Source organism: Leopardus geoffroyi, chromosome D1, assembly GCF_018350155.1.
Source record: "Leopardus geoffroyi isolate Oge1 chromosome D1, O.geoffroyi_Oge1_pat1.0, whole genome shotgun sequence".
NCBI lineage: Eukaryota > Metazoa > Chordata > Mammalia > Carnivora > Felidae > Leopardus > Leopardus geoffroyi.
In genome coordinates, this window is record NC_059329.1 from 33,820,211 (window position 1) to 33,843,529 (window position 23,319).

The 23,319-nt window shown below is 33.9% G+C and overlaps 1 protein-coding gene across 2 annotated transcripts in view; it reads right to left on the reverse strand.

The window, feature by feature from the left end:
• The window catches only part of CNTN5 (contactin 5), a 1,378,474-nt gene that overhangs the window by 302,116 nt on the left and 1,053,039 nt on the right, over nt 1-23,319 (reverse strand). For both annotated transcript variants that reach the window (XM_045483542.1, XM_045483543.1), the window contains one exon: nt 5,265-5,446. In XM_045483542.1, the coding sequence (XP_045339498.1) occupies nt 5,265-5,446 (182 nt within the window). The remainder of the gene's footprint in view (nt 1-5,264; nt 5,447-23,319) is intronic.

A 23,319-nucleotide genomic window follows, 5' to 3' on the forward strand; every position in this document is an offset into this window, starting at 1 on the left:
CTTTCTCATTGGGGCTTTCTGTAAACTTTACCACCCTGCTTTGCCAGTCTACTTCATACTATTCATGATCCTTGTAATCCAAGCACACAGGTTTACTGTCTCCCAAGAACACCCTGCATCTTCTTCAAATTGTTAAATCCACCTGGAATGTTCTACTTTTCTTCTTTGTCTCTTTTAATTCTAATAATTCAAGTTTGAGTCTAAATCATATAAGGTTTCCTTTTTTTAATTTTATTTTTTATTTTTTTAAATTTACATCCAAATTAGTTAGCATATAGTGCAACAATGATATCAGGAGTAGATTCCTTAGTGCACCTTACCCATTTAGCCCATCCCCCCTCCCACAACCCCTCTAGTAACCCTCAATTTGTTCTCCATATTTATGAATCTCTTCTGTTTTGTCCCCCTCCCTTTTTTTTATATTATTTTTGTTTCCCTTCACTTATGTTCATCTGTTTTGTCTCTTAAAGTCCTCATATGAGTGAAGTCATATGATTTTTGTCTTTCTCTGACTGACTAATTTCACTTAGCATAATACCCTCCAGTTCCATCCATGTAGTTGCAAATGGCAAGATTTCATTCTTTTTGATTGTCGCGTAATACTCTGTGGTTATGTATATACCATATATATATGTATACCATATGTATACCATATATACCATATGTATGTGTGTGTGTGTGTGTATATACACACACACCATATGTATGTGTGTATGTATATATATATATACACACACACACCATATATATGTTATATATATATATATATATATATATATATATACACACACACACACTATATATATGTTATATATGGTGTGTGTGTGTGTGTGTGTGTATAACATATATATATATGGTGTGTGTGTGTGTGTGTATATATATATATCACATCTTGTTTATCCATTCAGCTGAACAGAATGCTTGATAGGAAAAATAACAAAACAAAACAAAGCAAATCTTTGTCTTGGAAAAGCTTAATAATCAAATTGTAGACATTGGAAGGCATTAAAATTTGTGAGGGCACTCTCCACAGATCTTTTAAAAATAAGGAAATCTATAATACTACACTACAATTAAAATAAAATTCTATTTCTTATTGGATATTTGGGGAAATTATTAGTTGTGGGGCACATGATACATATTTAAACTCATAGATCACACATCTTTATATAATATTTTTCTCTACACAAAATACCTCCTGTTGAGATCTCCTTGCATATAAAACTGCTTAAAATTGTTTTAATTTCCTTCTTTCCTTCCTCTTTTCCTCCTATCCTCCTTACTTCTTTCTTCTTTTTGTTTTTTCATTGTTTCTTTTCATCTTAATTGAGAACTTTAACAAATAGGGTTCAATTTATGTTGGAAATATAAAGACTAAAAATTTGTGTGACTAGTAAATTTGTGTGACTAGTCTTTGATTAATCATCAGAAGTTAAAAGACATAGAAATAATCAAAGAAATTATTTCACCTACAAAACTACCATATGTTATAAAAAAGACATATTTAATAGGATACATATGTAGTTTTTTTCTAAGTTTCAATTGTTATTTTTTCAATTTATTCAATTATGTTTTTTGTAGTTTAATTTTTTTTTTCGATTTCATGAGTATTGTTATTCGAATGTATTGGTTAAATAACACCTGTAAATTTACCTTTATTTTTATTATTTTAGTACCATGGACTTTTTGTTGTGTTATTTGTTGCATTATGTTTACAATATAGATCTTTTTTTAAAATTATTATTATTTTTTTTGAGAGAGAGGGGGAGAGCATTGAGGAGGGACAGAGAGAGAGAGCGGGAGAGACAGAATCCCAAGCAGACTCCACACTGTCAGTGCAGAACCTGACATGGGGCTTGATGTCACACACTGTGAGATTATGACCTGAGCTGAAATCAAGAGTCAGAGGCTTAACCAACTGAGTCACCCAAGGACCCCTACCGAGTCTTAATTATAAATACCGTGTGGCTTAAATTTATGCCTACCACCTATGTTGGCACTCATTTTGTAATGATTTGACCAACAACAACAACAACAACAAAAACAGAGACTAGAAAGGTTGTCTTAAAACCTTGGCTCATCCATTGAGCTAAACAATTAACTGAACATGTAAAACATTCCCATAATTACACTTTCACGAAGACAGTGAGAACACAAGAAAAACTATATGTTTTCAGTACTCAGTGAGTATTGACCATTTAGGTTAAAGTGTCAGCCTCTACTTTTTTCATTGGGTGAAGATCAGGTTACAGAACTTCCAACAAAAATCCATTCTCCTAAAAGGAGAACATTCCAAATACAAACCATGGATACAGTGAAATATTCATGCATCATGCTATTCTGTATCAACTGTCAGGAGGAAATGCTAGCCAAGATCCTTAAATTCTACAGAGTTTCAGGGGTGAGGAGAAAAGCCCTATGTCAAAGGCAACAGATTTAAAAGTACAAATTGGGTGACTATGTAATAACCAAGACAGTTCTGGAAGTGAAATAGAGCTTTTTGTTATTGTCCCAGTGCTACAGACATAAACTGGGACTATTTGCGCAAAATCAGGAGCAGCGTAGAAAAACTACCCTAAAAATGGGCTACAGTGAAAGGCCAAATTCTTCCAAGATACCTTCCCAAACTGTCAGATGTTATATACCAGAGTAGCCAGCTAGCCCAGTTTCTTTTTCTTTTTTTTTTAAATTTTTTTTTTTTCAACGTTTATTTATTTTTGGGACAGAGAGAGACAGAGCATGAACGGGGGAGGGGCAGAGAGAGAGGGAGACACAGAATCGGAAACAGGCTCCAGGCTCTGAGCCATCAGCCCAGAGCCCGACGCGGGGCTCGAACTCACGGACCGCGAGATCGTGACCTGGCTGAAGTCGGACGCTTAACCGACTGCGCCACCCAGGCGCCCCAACCAGTTTCTTTTTCTAGTCAATAATCTTAATTATTCTCTATTCAAAATGATGCATGTTTTGGGAAGGTCTGTCCTTACCTGGCTGGCCTGCATTGTACATCTAATTGTGCATGACAAGGAGAGTTCACAGTTTGTTTCTTAGTAGTACACTCTCTTACCAGAAGGCAAACCAGTAATATTGAGTGAAATCAATTTTCTTTCTTTTTTCTTGGAAATAATCATTACTACTATGAATCAAGTAGCTGGAATGGAGAGAGGTACAATGGAGTAGTGCCATGTGGGAGGTTCTGTCCTGTACTGTAAATCTAATTATAACTTAGGTGTGGGCCAATTTTCACCACCCAGAAAGATTTGGAAATTTTCCCAAATTGCCTTAAGAGTAACAGTCTCTCCTTGTATTTCTTTGTGTGGTTTTGAGTGACAATGCTCTGGTTGAACACTTGTCTTTCAGTATCAGATTTTTATTTGTAGACAGAAACTGGTATAACTTCACACTTTGGAGTATAAACCAACATAATGTATTTGAATGTTAATTATTGTTCATTGGGGTACAGAAGCAAGAATTTTTACCCCTATGGCTACACAGTTGACTTAATGATGTAGTAAGAAATTGTGAACAGTTTGCTTTGTGAGTTTCATCAAACTATAATACCCATGGCCTAAATAAACAAACCAGTGCTAGTACTTCAACCTTACGAACTTCTAAATGGCTCTATGTTTTTCTTCAGGATGCTTTCCCCTGTTTAGCCTTTAAAGAAAGGCTTAAAGATATCCTTTGGAAAGCTTTCTCTGATTCATCCCAGTAGATGCAGTAGAATCTGCTCCCACAATCCTTTGCACATGCCTTTATCACTGCAGACAACATGCTCTGTTCTAATGTGGGGTTTGCATTTCATCTAATCTGGTGGACCACGAATTCCTTCAAAGTTCTACTGCTAGTATGTAGAGCGATAATAGGCTTTTAATAAACATTAATTGAATAAATGAATGAATGAAATATGTATGGTAGAGTAATAAGGTTGGACTACTGAATTCCTAAGGGAGTTATTAGAGATCAAGAAAGAAAAACCAGTTTAAATTCAGATATTAATGTTTCAAACTGTTCTTTAAGAGTTCCTTTGAAGGGCATTAAGCTTTTTAGGTGAATGGATCTTGAGATACAGTGACAGTTGTAGTTGTTTGGTGGGTTCAGCCAAATAGGCAATTTGGATAGTTTTATATTGAAAGCATTTGAATTTTCTTATATCAATGTTCTAGATTATAGTGTTCCTCTTTGTGTGTATGTGTGTGTGTTTGTGTGTGTGTGTGTGTGTGTCTTCATATAGGAAATAAGAATACTATCACTTACCCATTATGTTTAATGTACATTATAAAAGCAAATATGAAAAGTAGATACAACTTATGATCCTCAGAAGTAAAGATGAAATTGTAGATATTTTTTGAAGTAGATTTTCCCAGTTCTTATACACAACCTGGTTGGTTCTTTGGCATTTTTGGATATATAAATGTTTGTATGTTGTAGAGGCTATTTATCATACAGATATATTAATATAGGCCAGGGGTCAGAAAAGTTTTTCTGTAAAGGACCAGATAGTAGATATTTTAGGCTTTGCAAATCAGCTACTTAATTCTGTCTCAACTGCCTCATTCTGCCATAGCAGTGTAAAAGCTGACATAGACAATATGTAAACAATTGGGTGTGGTTGTGTTCCAGTAAAATTTTCTTTTCTTTCTTTTAAAAAATTTTTAATGTTGATTCATTTTTTTTGAGAAAGAGAGACAGAGTATGAGTGGGGGAGGGGCAGAGAGAGAGGGTGACACAGAACCTGAAGCAAGCTCTAGGCTCTAAGTCGTCAGCACAGAGCCTGACGCAGGGCTCAAACTCATGAACCATGAGATCATGACCTGGCCAAAGTCGGACGCTTAACCGACTGAGCCACCCAGGTGCCCCTAAAATTTTATTTTCAAAAAAGTGACATCTGGGCAGGATTTGGTGCATGGGCAATACATTGAAATTCCTGATTCAGGCCAATGGCAAGAATAAATTAATAAAGGTTACAAGATTTTTAATTTATCAGAGAATGGCTTTGGTGCAAGAAAAACATCGCATTTTTAAGTATAGCCACTCTCTATTCTATACAAAGAACCTGCTATTTCCCCATTCATTTTTAATTTAAAGCACTTCTGTGTATAGCATAATTTTACATGATGTTTTACCATGCAAAAATAGTATGATTATAAATTATTACTTGGTTTTTATGTACTACCTAACAAACAATATGTCGTTCAAATTAATTTGCGTTTTCAATTTGACCCTTGGGAATGACTAGAGCATCATGCTTTGCTGAGAACACTTACTGTATACTTGTAATTGTCCACGGAAGGAGTTTTTTCCACGTGAATTTTCAGCTCTGCACTCATATAGGCCTGCATCATCCAGCTGCACGTTGGGTATTTCCAGCACTGCCTGAGATTTCCGCAGACGTGCCTTACTAGGAATATAACCATTAACCTTCATCCATGTGATTGTTGGAACTGGGCTACAATAAAGAGCAAAAATACTGTTAATACACTTTCCATTATTAGGAACATAGATTCTATTATCTGGTAATTTAAGCACTTAATCGGCTGAGTGCAATAAAGTGTAATCACAATTAAAGACCACGTACTGGTTGATATACTTCACTTTCCATGTGTATTATCTGGTAAATAGTTAAATTCAAGGAAGATAGTTTCCTTTTCTTTCATATTTCAGGAAGGCAATTCAGAGACAATATTTTATACATTTTAAAACATTATGCTTTATTTAAAAAAACATTTTAAGATTGTTTGAATGGCAAAGGTAATTTATGAAATTACAAAAGTAATGTATTATTATTCCAATACGTTGAACAAATGACTCATGAACTAAATGAACTAAGAACTCTTTTTGCTCCAACCTCTGCAAGTATCTTCTTTTTCAATGACAAATGCAATTTGTTTGTTATCTCTTACCTTGTCTTAATGATGCATATATATATATATATACATATATATATATATACATATGATTTATTTTTGTTTTGTTTAAAAATGTAAGTCATGGGGCGCCTGGGTGGCGCAGTCGGTTAAGCGTCCGACTTCAGCCAGGTCACGATCTCGCGGCCCCGTGAGTTCGAGCCCCGCGTCGGGCTCTGGGCTGATGGCTCAGAGCCTGGAGCCTGTTTCCGATTCTGTGTCTCCCTCTCTCTCTGCCCCTCCCCCATTCATGCTCTGTCTCTCTCTGTCCCAAAAATAAATAAACGTTGAAAAAAAAAATTAAAAAAAAAAAAAAATGTAAGTCATATACTTGATATTTACTAAAAAAATTAAAATCAAGATCAACTTCTGACTAACTCTATTTGATGGCTATATATTATTCCATTATATAAACATATCAGAATTAAATCAACCAGCCCCTATATTTAGACATTAAGTGTAGTCCCAGTTTCTCTCCTTTCCTTTTTATTTTTTCCCACTAAGAAACAATATTGCTACAAACAACTTTGCACATATATCATATACTATAGCTTTTATTTTCTACAGCAGACATTCGCAAAAGTGAAATTGATGGATCAAAGGGCACCCACATTTTTCATTTTAATAAGTACTACCAGATTGTTTTTCAATAATATAGTAGCAGTTTCCATATCTATCAGTAATATATGAGGCTGTTACCCCATATCTTTGCAACCATTTTATGTGATCAATCTGTTTAATTTTTGTCAGTATTGAGAGGTAAAAAATGATGTTTTGTTGCTACTTTAATATTTCTCTGAACTCAAAGAAGATTGAAACTTTTTTATATTTTTATTGGCTATTTGCATCTACTTTTCTTTGAATTGTTTGCTTATGTTATTTTTTCTATTTTTTCTTTCATTTTTCTATTTGCCTATTTGCATTTCTAAAATTTATTTCTTAGAGTTCTTTGTGTATTAGAGCTACTAAGACTTTGTTTCTCAGAAAAATTCTCCCTCAGGTATTAATAGTTTATGGTGGCTTCTACAATACACTTTTATATACAGTGTTAGAAGAAACAAACATATGTATAGTTTCCTTCACAACCTCTAAATTTTTGTTTGTTTAAAAAATTATATGTACACCTAAGTTTATGTCCATATTTTATGCATTGTTACTGCCAGTATTTTGTGTTTTGTTTTTTTGTTTTTGTTTTGAACAGTTTGATCTTTAATCCACCTGGAATACATTCATGTTTTTGGTGTGAGATAGGGAATTATTGCAGCATCATTACAGTAAAACTCCTTTCCCCACAATATTTGGTATCTTAAATTTGTCATATAATTGGTTCTCACATACTTGAATTTGTTTCAGGCTTCTCAGTTCTGTTCTGCTGATTTATTTATTACTATCTATATTTAATGCACTTTATGGTTTTGACCCAGTCTACTTTCTCAGTTTGATTTCTCACTATTTCCTTCCATATCTCGTGACCCAGAAACATATCTCTGTGTGTTTCCAATTATATCTGTTAAAATCCTACTAATCCTCTGAGGCCCATCCTAAATTCCTCCTCTTCAGTAAAGTCTTTACCAAAGTCTGCAGGGATTTTTTTTTTCTGTTAAATAACAAAGTGCTTTGTGTATCTCCTATAACTCACATCTCTTATAACCTTCTACCACAGATTGTAATTGCTAATTATTAGTTTTTTACACTAATTTTTCTTATAGTGGAGATAGCAATGTTCACTAATATAAACAATGCTATGTATTTTGAACACCTTTTTGATTTGTTCCTTAGGAATAAGCATAGTATTGAAATTTCTGGATTAGAGTTTGACAATTTTTCTTATTTATTTAGGTAGGTACATATATCCAACATCCAGGAGGAATGAACCTTGCATTTTAGAATAATCTTTACATTGGCATGGCATATCATTCTTTTAATATGTATGAAAATTAATTTGTGATTTTTTTAAATGAGGATTTTTACATCTATATTCAAAGGTGAGAGTGTCTTCAGCTTATTAGGTTTATTCGTTTGTGTGTGCGCTTACTTTTTAGTGGTTGGTTTGTTTACAAGCTAGTTTTGACAGATTTGGTATCATAGTGATGGAAGATAGCTTAGTGAACATGCCAGAATATCCCCCTCTCTCTCTGATAGCTTAAATAGTAGGGAAATTATATGTTCCTTAGGATACTCATAGCATTTTCAAAAAAAGTTAAAAAAGTTACCCAGGTCTGCCATCATTAGTGGAGTTAGTTTTTTTTTTTACAATGATTGCAGTTTCTTCTAGGTTTTCTTTAATTGTGTTGGGTTCTACTTATGTCAACTTTGGCAATTCAGGTTTCCCTAGAAAATCAAGTACTCCATCCATAATTTCAACATTTTATCAATAAGCTGCATAAATAGTGATTTAAAATTATTTAAAAATTCCTCAGTAATGAGTGGTTGCACATTGTAGTAGTAGTTAAATGTGGGATCCATTGCTAGACTTCCTGGGGATAAAAAAGCTCTGGAACTAGAAGTTATTTAACATCTTATTCCTTCAGTTGCCTCAAATGTAAAATATGGTGGAAATAATACAATCTATTTCAGAGAGTAGTTGTGTACATTAATTATTTAAAGAGCTTAGCACAGAGCAAGCGAACAAAAAAAATATTTGCAATAATATGGCAAGGATGTTTGTATTTACTTTATAATTTTAGTAGTATATGCTGTCATCCCTGCCCCCAACTTGTTTAGCTTTGCATGTTGGTTAAGAGCATGGAATTCAGGGAATACAATTTAGGTTAAAATACAGTTTGAACACAAAGATGCTATGTGATCTTAGGAAAGTTATCTAAGTTAATAAATCTAATTTCTCCATCTGTAAAATGGAGATATTTGCTCCTTAAATGGAAATATATATATTTTTAATTTCTTAATGTTTATTTATTTTTGAGAGAGACAGAGACTGAATGTGAGTGGGTTGGGGCAGAGAGAGAGGGAGACACCGAATCCGAAGAAGGCTCCAGGCTCTGAGCTGTCAGCACAGAGCCCAAAGCGGGGCTCGAACTCAGGAGCTGCAAGATCATGACCTAAGCCGAAGTCAGAAGCTCAACCGACTGAACCACCCAGGCACCCCAAGAATGGAAATATTTTGAGGGCAATGGCATTATCACTCTTGTTCGTCAATATGTTCACAGTGTCTCATAGAGTGCTAGGCACATAATTAGTATTTAATAAATTTATGAAATAATGATTCTCATATTATTTTGAGCTTTAAGTGAGCTATGTTTTTGTAAATTACTTAGCAAAATACATTTCAAATAGTGAGTACCCAATAAATATTAGATGTATTGATTTTTAAATGATTAGCTTTGTTAGAGTTTGTCTATTTTATTGGTCTTTAAAATAAGAATTTTGAGTTTTTACTTTTTTATTTTAATTCAGGAGTTTCCATTTTTTTATTTATTTATTCCTCTTTCTTGATCAGTACATTTATATTGTACTTCTAGCTTTTTGAGCTGAATGATCAATATAGTTATTATTTATGGTTAATAATAAAATCATTTAAGGCTGTCTTTTCCTCTGATATCAGACATAGCCACAAGCCATATGTTTTGATAGGTAGAGAGAGTGACTTGTACAGTTTCTGCTTTTTAGAATTTGTTGAGTCAATCTTTATAGCTAAACATAGGATGAATTATTGTGAAAGTCGCATGTCTATAAAAAGGTATATTTTATTTATAATAAAAGTTTAAAATAGCTTTTAGGTATTTTTTGTTAACACTAAATGTGTAAACAAATAAAATAAAGTGTACACAAATAAATAAATAAAGTGTAAAACACTAAAAGTATTATTTTAGTGTTTTCCAAATGTTTAAAGAAAGTTAACTTATGTCAAAATAAATCTTCTGTGGAACTTTGTAATGATAAAATAAGAAACCATGTAATTAAAAAGAAGGAGGGAATAGAGTTAAAATGTCTTAAAGTTCTTTACTTTGGGGAAGATGGTTAAGATATGAACTCCAGACTTTAGGAATGCATGGTAAAATTAATAGGGTAACTATTAAAAACAGTATAATTTTCCAAACAAATGTAACATATAGCAAAAAGTAGGAAGCTCAACCCTTCCCAGAATCCATTCCTTTTTTCTCCTGGGTACATGTTTGCTTTTTTTTCTATGCAAATAGGTATGACCATGATACTGATTTCTGACCATGAAATGTAGTGGAATTATTCCCCAACAAGTCTCTATTCAGTCTTTCCCTGTTGACTAAGTGGATCTTAATGCCCAGGGCAATTTTGGAAGTCAATGGTTGAAATAGCAGAGATTAGGTCTTTAAATGACTGTGTGGAGGAAAGTGTCAAACTACTATTTCACCAGTGCCAATCAAAAATTCTCTTTGGATACTATGTGAATGATATATAAATATTTATCCCTGCTAAGGCCCTAATTTTGAAGATTTATTTATTATACCAACTAGCATTATTTTACTAGCATAGAAATTGGCATATAAAAATGTATAACTGTCATAACAAGACATAAAATATTTAGAACAGTCAGGATGAAAGAGATAAGGATCTGGTACTGGGGAATAAGAAAATGAAGATCCTGTTTATGTAGTGGCAAAATATCTGGTGAAACTTATACCTTTGATAGTTTGGAAAGGTCATCCATATGCTTACATAGCCTAGTCAAGGAATTGGAAAATAGAATATTAAAAGTGTGTGTGGATTGTTACCAGCTTTATTTACTAAAATGTTAGATAAAAGAGATTAGGTCAGGAAAGTACAGGATGGATTGTCAGTAGAATTAATGAGAATAGAAAGACTGCAAAATGTGGGACCCTGGTCAATTAAGTAGATTAATTGCAAAAATGGCCTCTATTCTTAATCACTCTCTATATCCATATCTTTTGATTTCGGTTCAGGTCATGATCTCACAGTTCCTGGGATTGAGCCATGTGTGTGGCTCTGAGCTGACAGTGTGGAGCCTGCTTGGGAATCGTTCTCTTCCTTTCTCTCTCTGTTCCTCCTCCAGTTGAGCACATTTTCTCTCTCTCTCTCTCTTTCTCTCTCTCTCCCCCAAAATAAATACATAAACTTAAAAAATAATTGGAGTTTGGAAGACAAAAAAGATAGTCTGTTGACAAGTACTTTGAATATGGGCTGTCTTATGACTTGCTTTGGGTATTAAAATGTAGCTTTACAAAGATTTGTGTGCTTTTGCTCTTTCCCTTGGAAGCCTGCCTTTGCCATGAGAACCATTTAAATTAGCCTTCAGGAGAATGAAAGAGCACATGGAGTACAGCCACATTGTCTAGGCAAAGAACATTCCAGGCCAGCCAACTTCCGATGGACTCTTTAGCTGACATGTTTATAATCTAGTTCAGCTGGTATCAACCCAGTCTGAGACAAATCTGCAGAAATACACAACCATTTCTGCTTTGTTATAAATAATAAATGGTTATTGATTTAAGCTGCTATTTTGGTTTTTTTTTTATGCAGCATGGCTATGGGAATACATAATTGATACAGTTAGAAAATCTCATTTTTTATAGATCCTAGAGAGTAGGAAATAAGAATAAAAAGACAAAGGGTAACAAGGGGCTATTAAAAATCAATCTCATGGCAAAATTAAGAGTTTTGATATTCTCAACCAAACCTGATGATATCAAGGTAGCTGCCATTATATTGAGGAAAAAGAGGCTTGGGGACTTAATTATTTCCAGCAAATAACTTTAAATGGAGTTACTAGTACATGGAATTGTGTGGAAGCAAACAGATCAGAAGCCAGTTAGATTTTGAGATAACTGCATTGCCAGAGAAACCAAGAGTCTGAGTTTAAAGCAACAACAAAACTTTGAGTATTTGAGTCTTAAAACAAATTTTAGGTTTCAAAATGTAGACCAACAGGAGTTTAAGTTACAAAATTTGAGCCCACAAGGAGGGAATGCTCCTCAACATACATTTCAATTATGGCCATGGAGTAAAACAAGGAAAATGTTAGAGAGTAGAGCCAAGATACTCTGAAGGGTAAACAAGGCAATTTCTTCCAAAGAGTGATATCAGTCTCTGATTAAGAACCCTGTCACACTCCCCCACCCCAACACACACACACATAAAGGAGAGGGGCTTTAACATGAATGATTTTGCAGAAGAATTTTATATTTGTGACAGACAAGTGGCTAGTTTGATTCTCTCATTCTATTTTCTGAATGGAATATGTTTTCTGGGACACCGGGGTGGCTCAGTTGGTTAAGCATCCAAATCTTGGTTTCAGCTCAGGACACGACCTCGTGGCTTCGTTGGTTTGAGTCCTGCATCAGGCTCCATGCTGATGGTGTGGAGCCTGCTTGGGATTCTCTTTCTCCCTCTGTTTCTGCCCCTCCCAACTCACGCTGTCCCTGTCTCTCTCAATATAAATAAATAAGCTTAAAAAAGTAATGTATTTTCTCTAGATAACCAATTTTTGTTCCACCATTATGTGAGGACACACAATTTATCTTTTAAGTACACAGTTACAGAATCAGGATAATCCATATCTGGCCCTGATAGAGATCTAGAAGACTTGAGGGGATGCAGAGACCAGATGGGATTTGGTTTATTTTTTGGGGGGAAGGGGTGAGTATATTCAATGTGTGGGGAGAATTCAAATGTTCTTCAGAAGGATAGATTGGCTAAGTGTTAAAAAAACACATTTCCCTTTCTTCCTTAGTCTAATCCCTTAGTCAGGGGAATGTGATTGAGTTCTGGCCAATAGAATAAGGAGAGATTAATGTACCAAACATCATTCAGGTACCAAACCCTCCACTTCAAATTTCACTTTTCCCTGATCATTGGTAACTCTTGATGAAAAATATATAGGAAAATGTTTTTCTATCCTTACAGGGAAGCAGTGATTTTTTTCAATGGTTACAACATTGCTATTCATAAAAAATATTGATACATTTGACTGAATTAGTATTAACAATTTATTTTCATTAAAGGACACAACTAGGGAGAACTTATTTGCCACACAATTTCTAACAAAGACTAATAAATAGATTAAATAAAGAACTCTGACAAATCTGTAAGAAAAGTCAACTCGTAAAAATGAGTAAAAGACAAAAGAGGAAGCATATATAATCAAAATGCATTAAATCTTTTTAATAATTGGAAAAATACAAATTTAACCTCAATGAAATTCCATTTCATACCTAACAGATTAGCAAAATCTATATGTCTATACATGTAACACATGTAACAGCACTCCAATGGGTCTAAAGGGTTAACTTGCTTCAACATAACACACTCCTTACTTGCTGACCTAAACCCTGAATCCATGGCAGATAGATCACTGGTCTTGAGGAGTAAATGTCCAAAACTTTCCTGGGCAGCAGAGATCAGCAAGTCTGTTTGAAGCGGCCTCTGCTTTCTGATTAGCCCAGCCATTTTTTTTTTTTTTTTTAGCAAACTGTTTTTCTTTTTTCAGGTCATGCAAATGATTTTAATAACCTCCTTTTGTGTATCTGTAGAGTTACTTTCCATTACAGACAGAACAGAGTACTCCACATCATGAAATAAGAACCAGCCCTCTGCCCTTGCACAACTCCAAGGCACTGAGATAAAATTTGTTATCTGACATCAACAAGTCTGTATGCAATCAAGAAATGTTGCAGACCACTGCACTCCCTTTACTGACTAGCTACCCTAAACCCCTTTGAAAACCTCAGGCATCCAACTTCTCCCCAGGTAGCCTGCCTCCTAAGTAAAGATCAAATTCCTTTCTGGTCAAAACTTGTCTCTTGAATATTGGCTTTTCCAGAAACAAGCAGCTGAACTTGGGATTTAGTAACACTCACAAACACACACACACACACACACACACCACGATTTAAAATAGAATTCTTGCAAAGAGTATATTATAAGGTCTTGCTTTTTATCCAGTGTGACATTGTGTCCCTTTGGTGTATCTTAGTGAATTTACATTTCATATAATTATCTGCAAAAAGTGTAGATTTATGAGCTTGCTGTCTATCCCATCAGTTTTTTTGTTCCCTTTTTCCCTTCTTTTCCTTGTTTTCTGTTTATTATTATTATTATTATTATTATTATTATTATTATAGTATTTCATTAAACTCCTCTACTGGTTTTTAGGTATAGCTGTTTTATGTGTGCATCATTGTTGTAAGTCTTGCAATATTTGCCTGACAGCATTACACTAACATGTCTCGCTTCCCATCCTTTGTGCTATACTTATCCTGCACATTTCTATATACTTTATAAACCCTCTGATACATTGTTATTATTTTTACTTTAGAGAAAAAGTGGAAATTAGAATATTGAGAAACTAAAAAGTAAATATATTTTTTATTTGCACATATTTATATCTATATCTATCTATGTTATCTATCTATATCTATATCTATATCTATATCTATATCTATATCTATATCATCTATATATATCATCTCTCTGTATATCTAACATTTCTTGCTCTTCATTCCTTTGTGGGGATCCTATAATTAGATTATGATGTATTTTTCTTTGTGTTTAAATTTCTTGTGTTTCATTGAACTTTGGGAGTACATGAAGTTATGTTTTTCAATAATGTGATAACTTTTGGTCACAATCTTTTTTTTTTTTTTTGCTTGTCTACCCCTGTCTTCTGAAATTTTTATATACATTAGATGATTTAATTATTATTTCACAGATCTTTAGCATAATTCAGTTTTTTGCTCTCGATATACTGTATTTTGTATTTTATTTTTGTTTCATCTTCAAGTTCATTCATCTCTTCTTCTACAGTGTCTAATATGCTACTAAGCCTATCAAATACAATTTTCATATGAAAATAATCACTTCTGGCTTGATATTATTTTCTTAAATCTAGATTTCTATATTTTCTCAAAAAATACAAAATTACTAAATACTTTTCATGGCATCTTTTTCTTCCGTCTTTAATCTTTATATCACTTCTACATTAGTTTGTGTCTAGGGGCTTGGTAAATAGAATTATAGCTGGCAGTTATTTACCTAAGAACACACTACCTCAAATAGTCATGACCAAAATTAAAATTGCTATTCTCCACTTGCCTTAAATTTTTAATGTCTTAATTTTGAGTAGTTTTCCATTGACTTTATGATTCCTGCTTGAACCATTTTAAGCTATTTTATTTCCTTAACTATAATAAAATCTCAATTCCTATACTTCCTTTCATTTAATCTATCAGGGAAAGAAACCCAATATGAACAGAAACAAAACTGCATATGAAGGCAAAACTGTGGGATAAGGATGAGTACACCCAAGATAAGAAATTGCAAAGGACATGAGAAAACACTGCTGGTAGTAGATGGACAAAATTGTGCTTTGATGACATAAGAAAAAAGGAGATCTAATAAGTAAAAAATCAAGAGAACTTAACTATATGCCAGACCTGTATTAGAAATGCATATAAATAAAATATTTATTTTTGGCCTTAAGAAATCTATAACCCAATTCGAAAGAATAAAAAATGAACCAAATGATTCAAATACAGAGGAGACAGTGTTAAGAGAATGCAGTCAAGAAGGCTATTTATGGGGCATCTGGATGGCTCAGTCCGTTAAGCATCTGACTTTGGCTCAGGTCATGATTTCCTAGTTTATGAGTTAGAGCCCTGCATCAGGCTTTGCTCTGACAGCTCAGAGCCTGGACCCTGCTTCCAATTCTGTCATTCTCTCTCTCTCTCTCTCTCTCTCTCTCTCTGGCCTTCCTCTGCTTGTGTTGTCTCTCTCTCTCTCTCAAAAATAAATATTTTTTTTTTTTTAAAGAAGACTATTTATTTCAGACTGGAGGGTCTGGGAATGATACATGAGATGCACCATCAAGGATGAGGAAAATTCATCCAGGCAGCAAAAGCACATTCTTGGCGGTAAAATCCATGTACATGAACACAGAAAACTGTCAGATAGCATGGCAGGCAGATTAGTGGAACTTCACATAGCTTGGTAGCCTACATTGGATGATGTGTGCAGGAAAGGACTGGCAAGTTTATTGAAAGTACACATTTTCCCTTTAAAAACAAAGATATCTTCAAATTATTAAAGTTTTAATGCTGTTTACTTCCAATTTTCTTTCTTATATCCTCAAGACGAGTATCCTAAAATGTTTGCCTCTAAGTTGTTAGAAGCTTTGGACTGTGGATATTTTGAAAAGTATTGATAGAGCTTATTTGGAAAGATTTCTGTATGCAATGGAATACATATGCTATTATAAGATGAAATAGTGATCCTGAATCTACTGGCCATGCTCACTTTTTATAGGCATTTTGGATACCCCATTATCATTTACCTTGTCCATGACAACTCAGGGTAATCAAATAATTTTTACTGCTTTCAAAAAACTTATTTGTAATCAGGAAGAATTAATTCATTTTTTGTAGGTGTTTGGGATATAAAAATTTTGAGTAGAGTAAGATTTTAATTTGTTTGATATTATTTTTCAAAGCAAGTTTATTTTCAATAATAACATGGATATAAGGTTGTTGCTTAAAAAGAGGACTGATTTTAGCTGTACTGAAAGGATGAGTAGAAAAATCAGCTTTGATGGTAAGCCAGAACATACATTTTTCCCTATTTCAGTCTGTTGAAATTATATCTGTTCAACTCCACATTTGATTTTCATGTAGAATAAGCAATGCAACTTAAAGAAGATAAAGGAGATTTTATCTAACTAATGTTATACAGAGGACGGCGTTATTCATTTGGCTCAAAAATATCTGTTAATAACAGTAAAAGATGATGTGAAGCCACATTGAAATTCTGACACAAGCTTTTTGTTAGGTACTATTGTATTGAAGTGACAGGATAAAAAGTGCCTCCAAATGTAGTTCTAGAAAGTAAGAAAAATGTTGGATGAACTTTGGCCATTGTTGCAGTCATTAAAGGTATTTTTTAAAGATCATTTTTATACATAAGATAAGGTAATGTGTAGAATCTGTCAAGGCAGAAGGAATACTTAGCTGTAAAGATTTAATGATTTCAAAGGAAAGTACTCCCCAACTGCAAATCACCATTTATAGACAAATTGTAGGTCTGTCTAATGGAGCTTCCTATTTTCCTTGCATAAGTCACAAGTGAGACATGAATTTTACATCTGATGTGAAAATATATACAGTTATGGCTCCTTTGTGACTTGCAAAAAAAAAGAAGGAAACATTGTATATCTTTGATTGAAACTGAAAGAACTAAGTTTTATAACTTTTCTCTAAGAAAGCACATAAAAAACCATCATAAAAAAAAAGCTATTGAGCCAAAGGTATTTTTTTTCTTTTATGATTCCATATCCAAAAAATAAAAATAAAAATAAATAAAAGAACAAAATCAACTATTGTTGGTGATCACTGCAAGCTACATAATATGCAAAATGTTTGAAGGCAAAAATTTTCTTTGTGAAAGTTTGGAAACTTTCCAGGAATATGATGCCTGGATGTTTTCTTGAGGCAAGAGACCCTTATCTTAGCCACCAAATAATCATGGTAATTGGAATTTTTTTGAGAAGAAATTAACTGCATTTAATTTAAATATATGCTCTAGACTCTTTTTTTTTTTTCTGATTCTTTGGTTTTTAAAAATGTTTACTTATGTTAAGAGAGAGAAAGCACAAGTGGGAGAGACACAGAGAGCGAAAGGAGGCACAGAATCTTCAGCAGGCTCCAGGCTCTGAACTGTCAGCACAGAGCCTGACTCAGGGCTTGAACTCATGAGCTGTGAGATGGTGATCTGAGCCTAAGTCAGACACTTAACCAACTGAGCCACCCAGGTGCCCCTATGCTTTCTGATTCTTGACCAATGTATTAACTCATAGCCCTCTCATTGTATTATTTCTGTTTAGGACCTTAGAGTCATAGGTCAGAAATATTGTCCCATCATTTTTAATTATCTTAGGTGAAGGACAAAATTTAGGTAAAAATCTCAATAGTCTCTTTGAGATCAAGGACTGGCATAACCTTTATGTTTTTATCATTATTTTATAAAATTTACTAATTTTCTTTTTATTAAAAATAATAATGTTACAGTGAAAACAGTCCATTCTGAGGTCAACTTGTGTCCCAAATAGAGGCAGTTGGATGCCTTCCCTTCTAAATTCAGTTCTGCCAGGTGCTTCTTATCCTTCAAATCAGAGGAGACTCTTGAATCCATCCATACAAGGAGGACTCAGAAGAATCACATGCCAGGTTATCTTTGCCAAGGAACATGATTAGGTATGCAAATGCCTGAAGGAAGTTTCTGGAATTATGGTATATTCATTCATTCATTCTTTCATTCATTAAACAATTATACATGATTATACCTAGTATGTGCTAGGATTTACAATAGAATTTAAGGTTATACTGGTGAACATGATAGTATGGAACTTTCATGAAAATAGGTAATGATTTAAAGACATGATTTAGAGGAGGTGCTGAGATAAGACCACCCAATCGAGTATGGTGGGAGGCAGAAAACATTTCCTTAGGCAAGTAATTAGTTCATAGTTGAAGAATGAGTAGGAGTTATCCAGGCAGAGACAATAACTTCAAGGAAGAGTTAATAGCATGTGCTGCCTCATTGGGAGTAAGAGAGAAAATGATGTATTTAATAAACTGGTGCTTGGTTGGAGGTAGCTGGTGACAAGGCTGAAGAGCCAGGCAAGGGAGAGTATGAAGTGCTTTAAAAACAATTTTAAAGTATTTTTCCCAGTGGTATTGAAAAATCATTGATGTGTTTTTTAAGCAGGTGTGTAATATTCATATTTGAGTTTAGGAAAGGGCTCTACAAACTTTTTTTAAAGAGAGAGAGTCTCTTTTTTTAAAGAGACTAAGCATTTTAGATTTGCAGACCACATGTAAGTAGTAATTCAACTCTGCCATTATAGTGTGAAAGCAGACATAGGCAATGCACACATGAATGAGTATGGCTGTACTCTAATAAAACTGTATAAATAAATAAAAAAAAATGTAAAATAAAGGTGACCAGGGGCACCTGGGTGGCTCAGTAGTTTAGGTACCTGACTTTTGATTTCAGCTCAGGTCATGATCTCACAGTTTGTGGGATTGAGCCCCACATAGGCTCTACACTGACAGCAGAGCCTGCTTGGATTTCTCCCTGTCTCTCTCTCTGCCCCTCTCCTACTCGTACACGCATACGTTCTCATTCTCTCTCTCTCTCTCTCTCTCAACATAAATAAGTAAACATAAAAAAAATAAAGGTGATCAGTCTGTGGTCCATAGTTTGCCAACCCCTGGTTTAAGATCATCTGTATGCAGTAAGAAGAATGCACTGAATACGTTACTATTGGGAGTAGGGAGAAAAACTAGGAGGCATGAAGAAATCTCTATGAAACATGACTCTGGTCTGGACAAAGGTAATGGAGTGGGAATAAGAAGTAAATATTTAAAATAATTAAGACGTAGAACTAACAGAATTTGATACTAGGTGAAATATGAAATATTAATAAGAAAGAAAAGGTGACTAGGTTCTGGGCATGTGGCTCTTATGACTGGGTGGTAGCAGGAGATAATATATTTTTTTTAAGTTTATTTATTTATTTGAGAGAGACAGAGGCAGACAGAGAGTGGGAGAAAAAGAATCTCAAGCAGGCTCTGCACTGTCAGCACAGATCCCGACGTAGGCCAAGGTCATGACCTGAGCCGAAATCAAGAGTTGGACCCTTAACCAGGCACCCAAGGAAAGAATATTAATCAGGGTCTTACTATACATCAGACACTGTTGTAAGCACTTTATATATATTAACTCATTGAATTTATTTATTCATTTCTCCCTCCCCACCTTCCTTCCTTCCTTCATATTGTGGTAAGAACACTTAATTTTTTTTTTTTCAACGTTTATTTATTTTTGGGACAGAGAGAGACAGAGCATGAACGGGGGAGGGGCAGAGAGAGAGGGAGACACAGAATCGGAAACAGGCTCCAGGCTCCGAGCCATCAGCCCAGAGCCCGACGCGGGGCTCGAACTCACGGACCGCGAGATCGTGACCTGGCTGAAGTCGGACGCTTAACCGACTGCGCCACCCAGGCGCCCCTGTGGTAAGAACACTTAAAATGAGATCTACTCTCTTAAAAATTTTTTAAGTATCCAAAACAGTACTGTTAAGTATCAGCACAATGTTGTATAGATAATCTCCTAAACTTAATTACCTTGCAAAACTGAAACTTTATGCACATTCAATAACAATTTCCCATTTTCCTTCCCCCCCACCACACTGGCAACCACTATTCTATCCTCTGCTTCTATGTGCTTATTTTATATGCCTTATGTAAGTAGTATCATGCAGTATTTTTCATTCTGTGATGCTTTTTACTTAGCATAGTGTTCTCAAGGTTAATTGATATGGTGCAATTTCTTTTTTAAGGTCAAATAATATTCTATTATATGCATATACCCCCTTTTCCTTATCCATTCACTTATTAATGTGTATTTAACAATAGCTGTACCATTTTACATTCCCACCCACAATGTATAGGGTCTCAATTTCTCCACATCTTCACCAACATTAGTTGTTTTTTTTTTTTTTTTTCATAATAGCCATTCTAACAGGGTAGGATCATATTTCATTGTGTTATTCATTTGTGTTTCATGATGATAAGTGATGTTAAGGATCTTTTCCTATACCTGTTGGTCATATGCATGTCTTCTTTGGAGAAATGTCTATTCAAGCCCTTTGCCCATTTTTAAATATTATTATTATTATTATTATTATTATTATTATTATTACTTTATTTGATTTTGCTATTGACTTAAAGGAATGCTTTATATATTTTGGTATTAGTCCATTATCAGATACAGGATTTGCAAATATTTTCTCCCATTCTGTAGATTGCAATTTCATTCTGTTAATTATTTTCTTTACTGTGCAAAAGCTTTTTAGATTGATGTAATCTTGCTTATCAATTTTGCTTTTATAGCTTGTGCTTTTAGTGTCATATCCAAGAAATCATTGCCAGATCAATGTCATAAAGATTTTCTCCTATGTTTTCTGGTAGGAGTCTTATAGTTTCGGGTCTTAAGATTTAAGTCTTTGATTTATTTTGAGTTGATTTTGTAACTGGTTTAAGATTTTACTCTTTTGCATGTGGGTATTGTGTTTCCAGCACCATTTGTTAAAGAGACTATTCTTTTTCCATTGTGCCCTCATGGCGCTCTTGTCTAAGATCAGTTCATTAAATACGTGTGGGTTTATTTCTGGGCTCTCTATTCTGTTCCTTTGGTTTATATGTCTGTCTTTATGCTGGAACCACAGCTTTAGTTACTGTAGCTTTATTTTATAATTTGAAATCAGGAAGTGTGATGCCTCCAGCTTTGGTCTTCTTACCAGGATTGTTTTGGCTATTTGGAGTCCTTTGTGAATTTTAGAAAATGCTTTTTTTCCAATTTCTATAAAAAATAGTCATTGAGATTTTGATAGAGATTGCACTGAATTTGTAGATTATTTTGAGAAGTATGGACATTTTAAGTCTTCTAAACTACGAGACAAGACATCTTTCTACTTGTGTCTTCTTTAATTTCCTTCATAAATGTCTTATAGTTTTCAGTGTACAAGTCTTTTATCTTCTTAATTAAGTTTACCCCCCAGTATTTTCTTCTTTTTGGTGGCATTGCAAATGGGATTGTTTTGTTAATTTATTTTTTAGATTGCTTGTTGTTACTGTATAGAAATACAACTAATTTTTGTATGTTGATTTTCTTTCCTGCAATTTTACTGAATTCCTTTATTGGTTATTACATTTGTTTTGTGTGTGTGTGTGTGTGTGTGTGTGTGTGTGTGTGTAGTTTTTAGGGATTTTAAGGATATAAAATTGTGTCATCTGTAGATAGATAGTTTTGCTTATCCTTATCTGATTTCGAAGACTTATTTTTCTTGCCTATTGCTCTGAGAATTCCAGTATTATGTTGAATAGAAGTGTTAAAAAATGGAGGGCCTGGGTGGCTCAAGAATAGGTGTCTGAATCTTGATTTCAGCTCAGGTCATTAGCTGATGGTTCATGAGTTCGAACCCTGTGACTGGCTCTGTGCTGACAGTGCAAAGTTGCTTGGGATTCTCTGTCTTCCATTCTCTCTCACATTCTCCCTCTCCACCCCCCCCCCCCCATCCCACTTCTCACTCTCTCAAAAGTAAAAACATAAACATTTTAAAAAATGGGCATTCTTGCTTTCTTCTTGATTTTGGAGGAAAAAACTTTCACTTTCTCATCATTGAGTATGACATTAGCTGTAGGTTTTTCACATACAGCCTTTATTTTATTAAGGCAATTCCTTTCGATTCTTAGTTTATTGAGAGCTTTTATCATGAAAAGGTGTTGAATTTTGTCAAATGCTTTTTCTGCATCTAACAAGATGTGGTTTTCATCCTCATTCTGTTAATGGGGTGCCTCTTAGTAATTGATTTTTATGTTTGACCATCCTTACATCCAGGAGATAAATCTCATTTAGACAGGTTGTATAATTCTTTTAATATGCTGTTTAATTTGGTTTGTTAATATTTTGTTCATGATTTTTATATCTATCTTCATCAGGGATTTTGACCTGTTTTTTCTTTTAATTTTCTTGTGTGTTCTTTCCTGGCTTAGGTATCAATCAGGGTAATGCTGTCCTAACAAGAATTTGCCAGTGTTTCCTCCTCTTCAATTTTTTAGAAGACTTTGAGAAGTATTTTAATTAATTTTTCTTTAAATGTTTGATAAAATTCATCACTGAAGTCATGTATCTGGGATTCTCTTTGTTTGGAGGTTATGGATTACTGACTTAATCCCTTGGCTAGTGATCTGTTCAGATAGTCTATTTTTATTATTCAGTCTTGGTAGGTTGCATGTTTCTAGAAATTTATCCATTTCTTCTAGATTATCCAATTGTTTAACATATAATTGTTCATAGTAGTCTCTAGTTATTGTTTTATTTCTGTAGCATCAGTTTTAATGTATTCTCTTTCACTTCTGATTTTATTCATATGAATCTTTTTTCTTATTTTCTGAGTCTAGCTCTTGGCTTGCCAATTTTATTTATCTTTTCAAAAAGCCAACCATTAGTTTTGTTGATTTTTTCTATTGGTCTTCTGTTCTTTATTTTATTTATATCTACTCTAATATTTATTATTTCCTCCCTTCTGCTAATTTTGGGTTTAGTTCATACTTTTTCTAGGTTTTGAGCTCTGAAATTAGGATGGTTACTTTAGATTTTTTTGTTTTGTAATGTAGTATTTCTCACCATTAACTTCCTTCTTAGTAATCTTTTTTCTGCATCTCATAAGTGTTCATATATTTTATTTTTTTTCATTTATCTGAGGACATTTTCTAATTTCTATTTTGAGTTTTGTCTTTGACCCATTGGTTGTTTTTGGTGTGCTGTTTAACTTCTACATACATGTGAATTTTCCACTTTTTACTTCTGTTATTAATTGCTTGTTTCATTCCAATGTGGTTGGAGATGA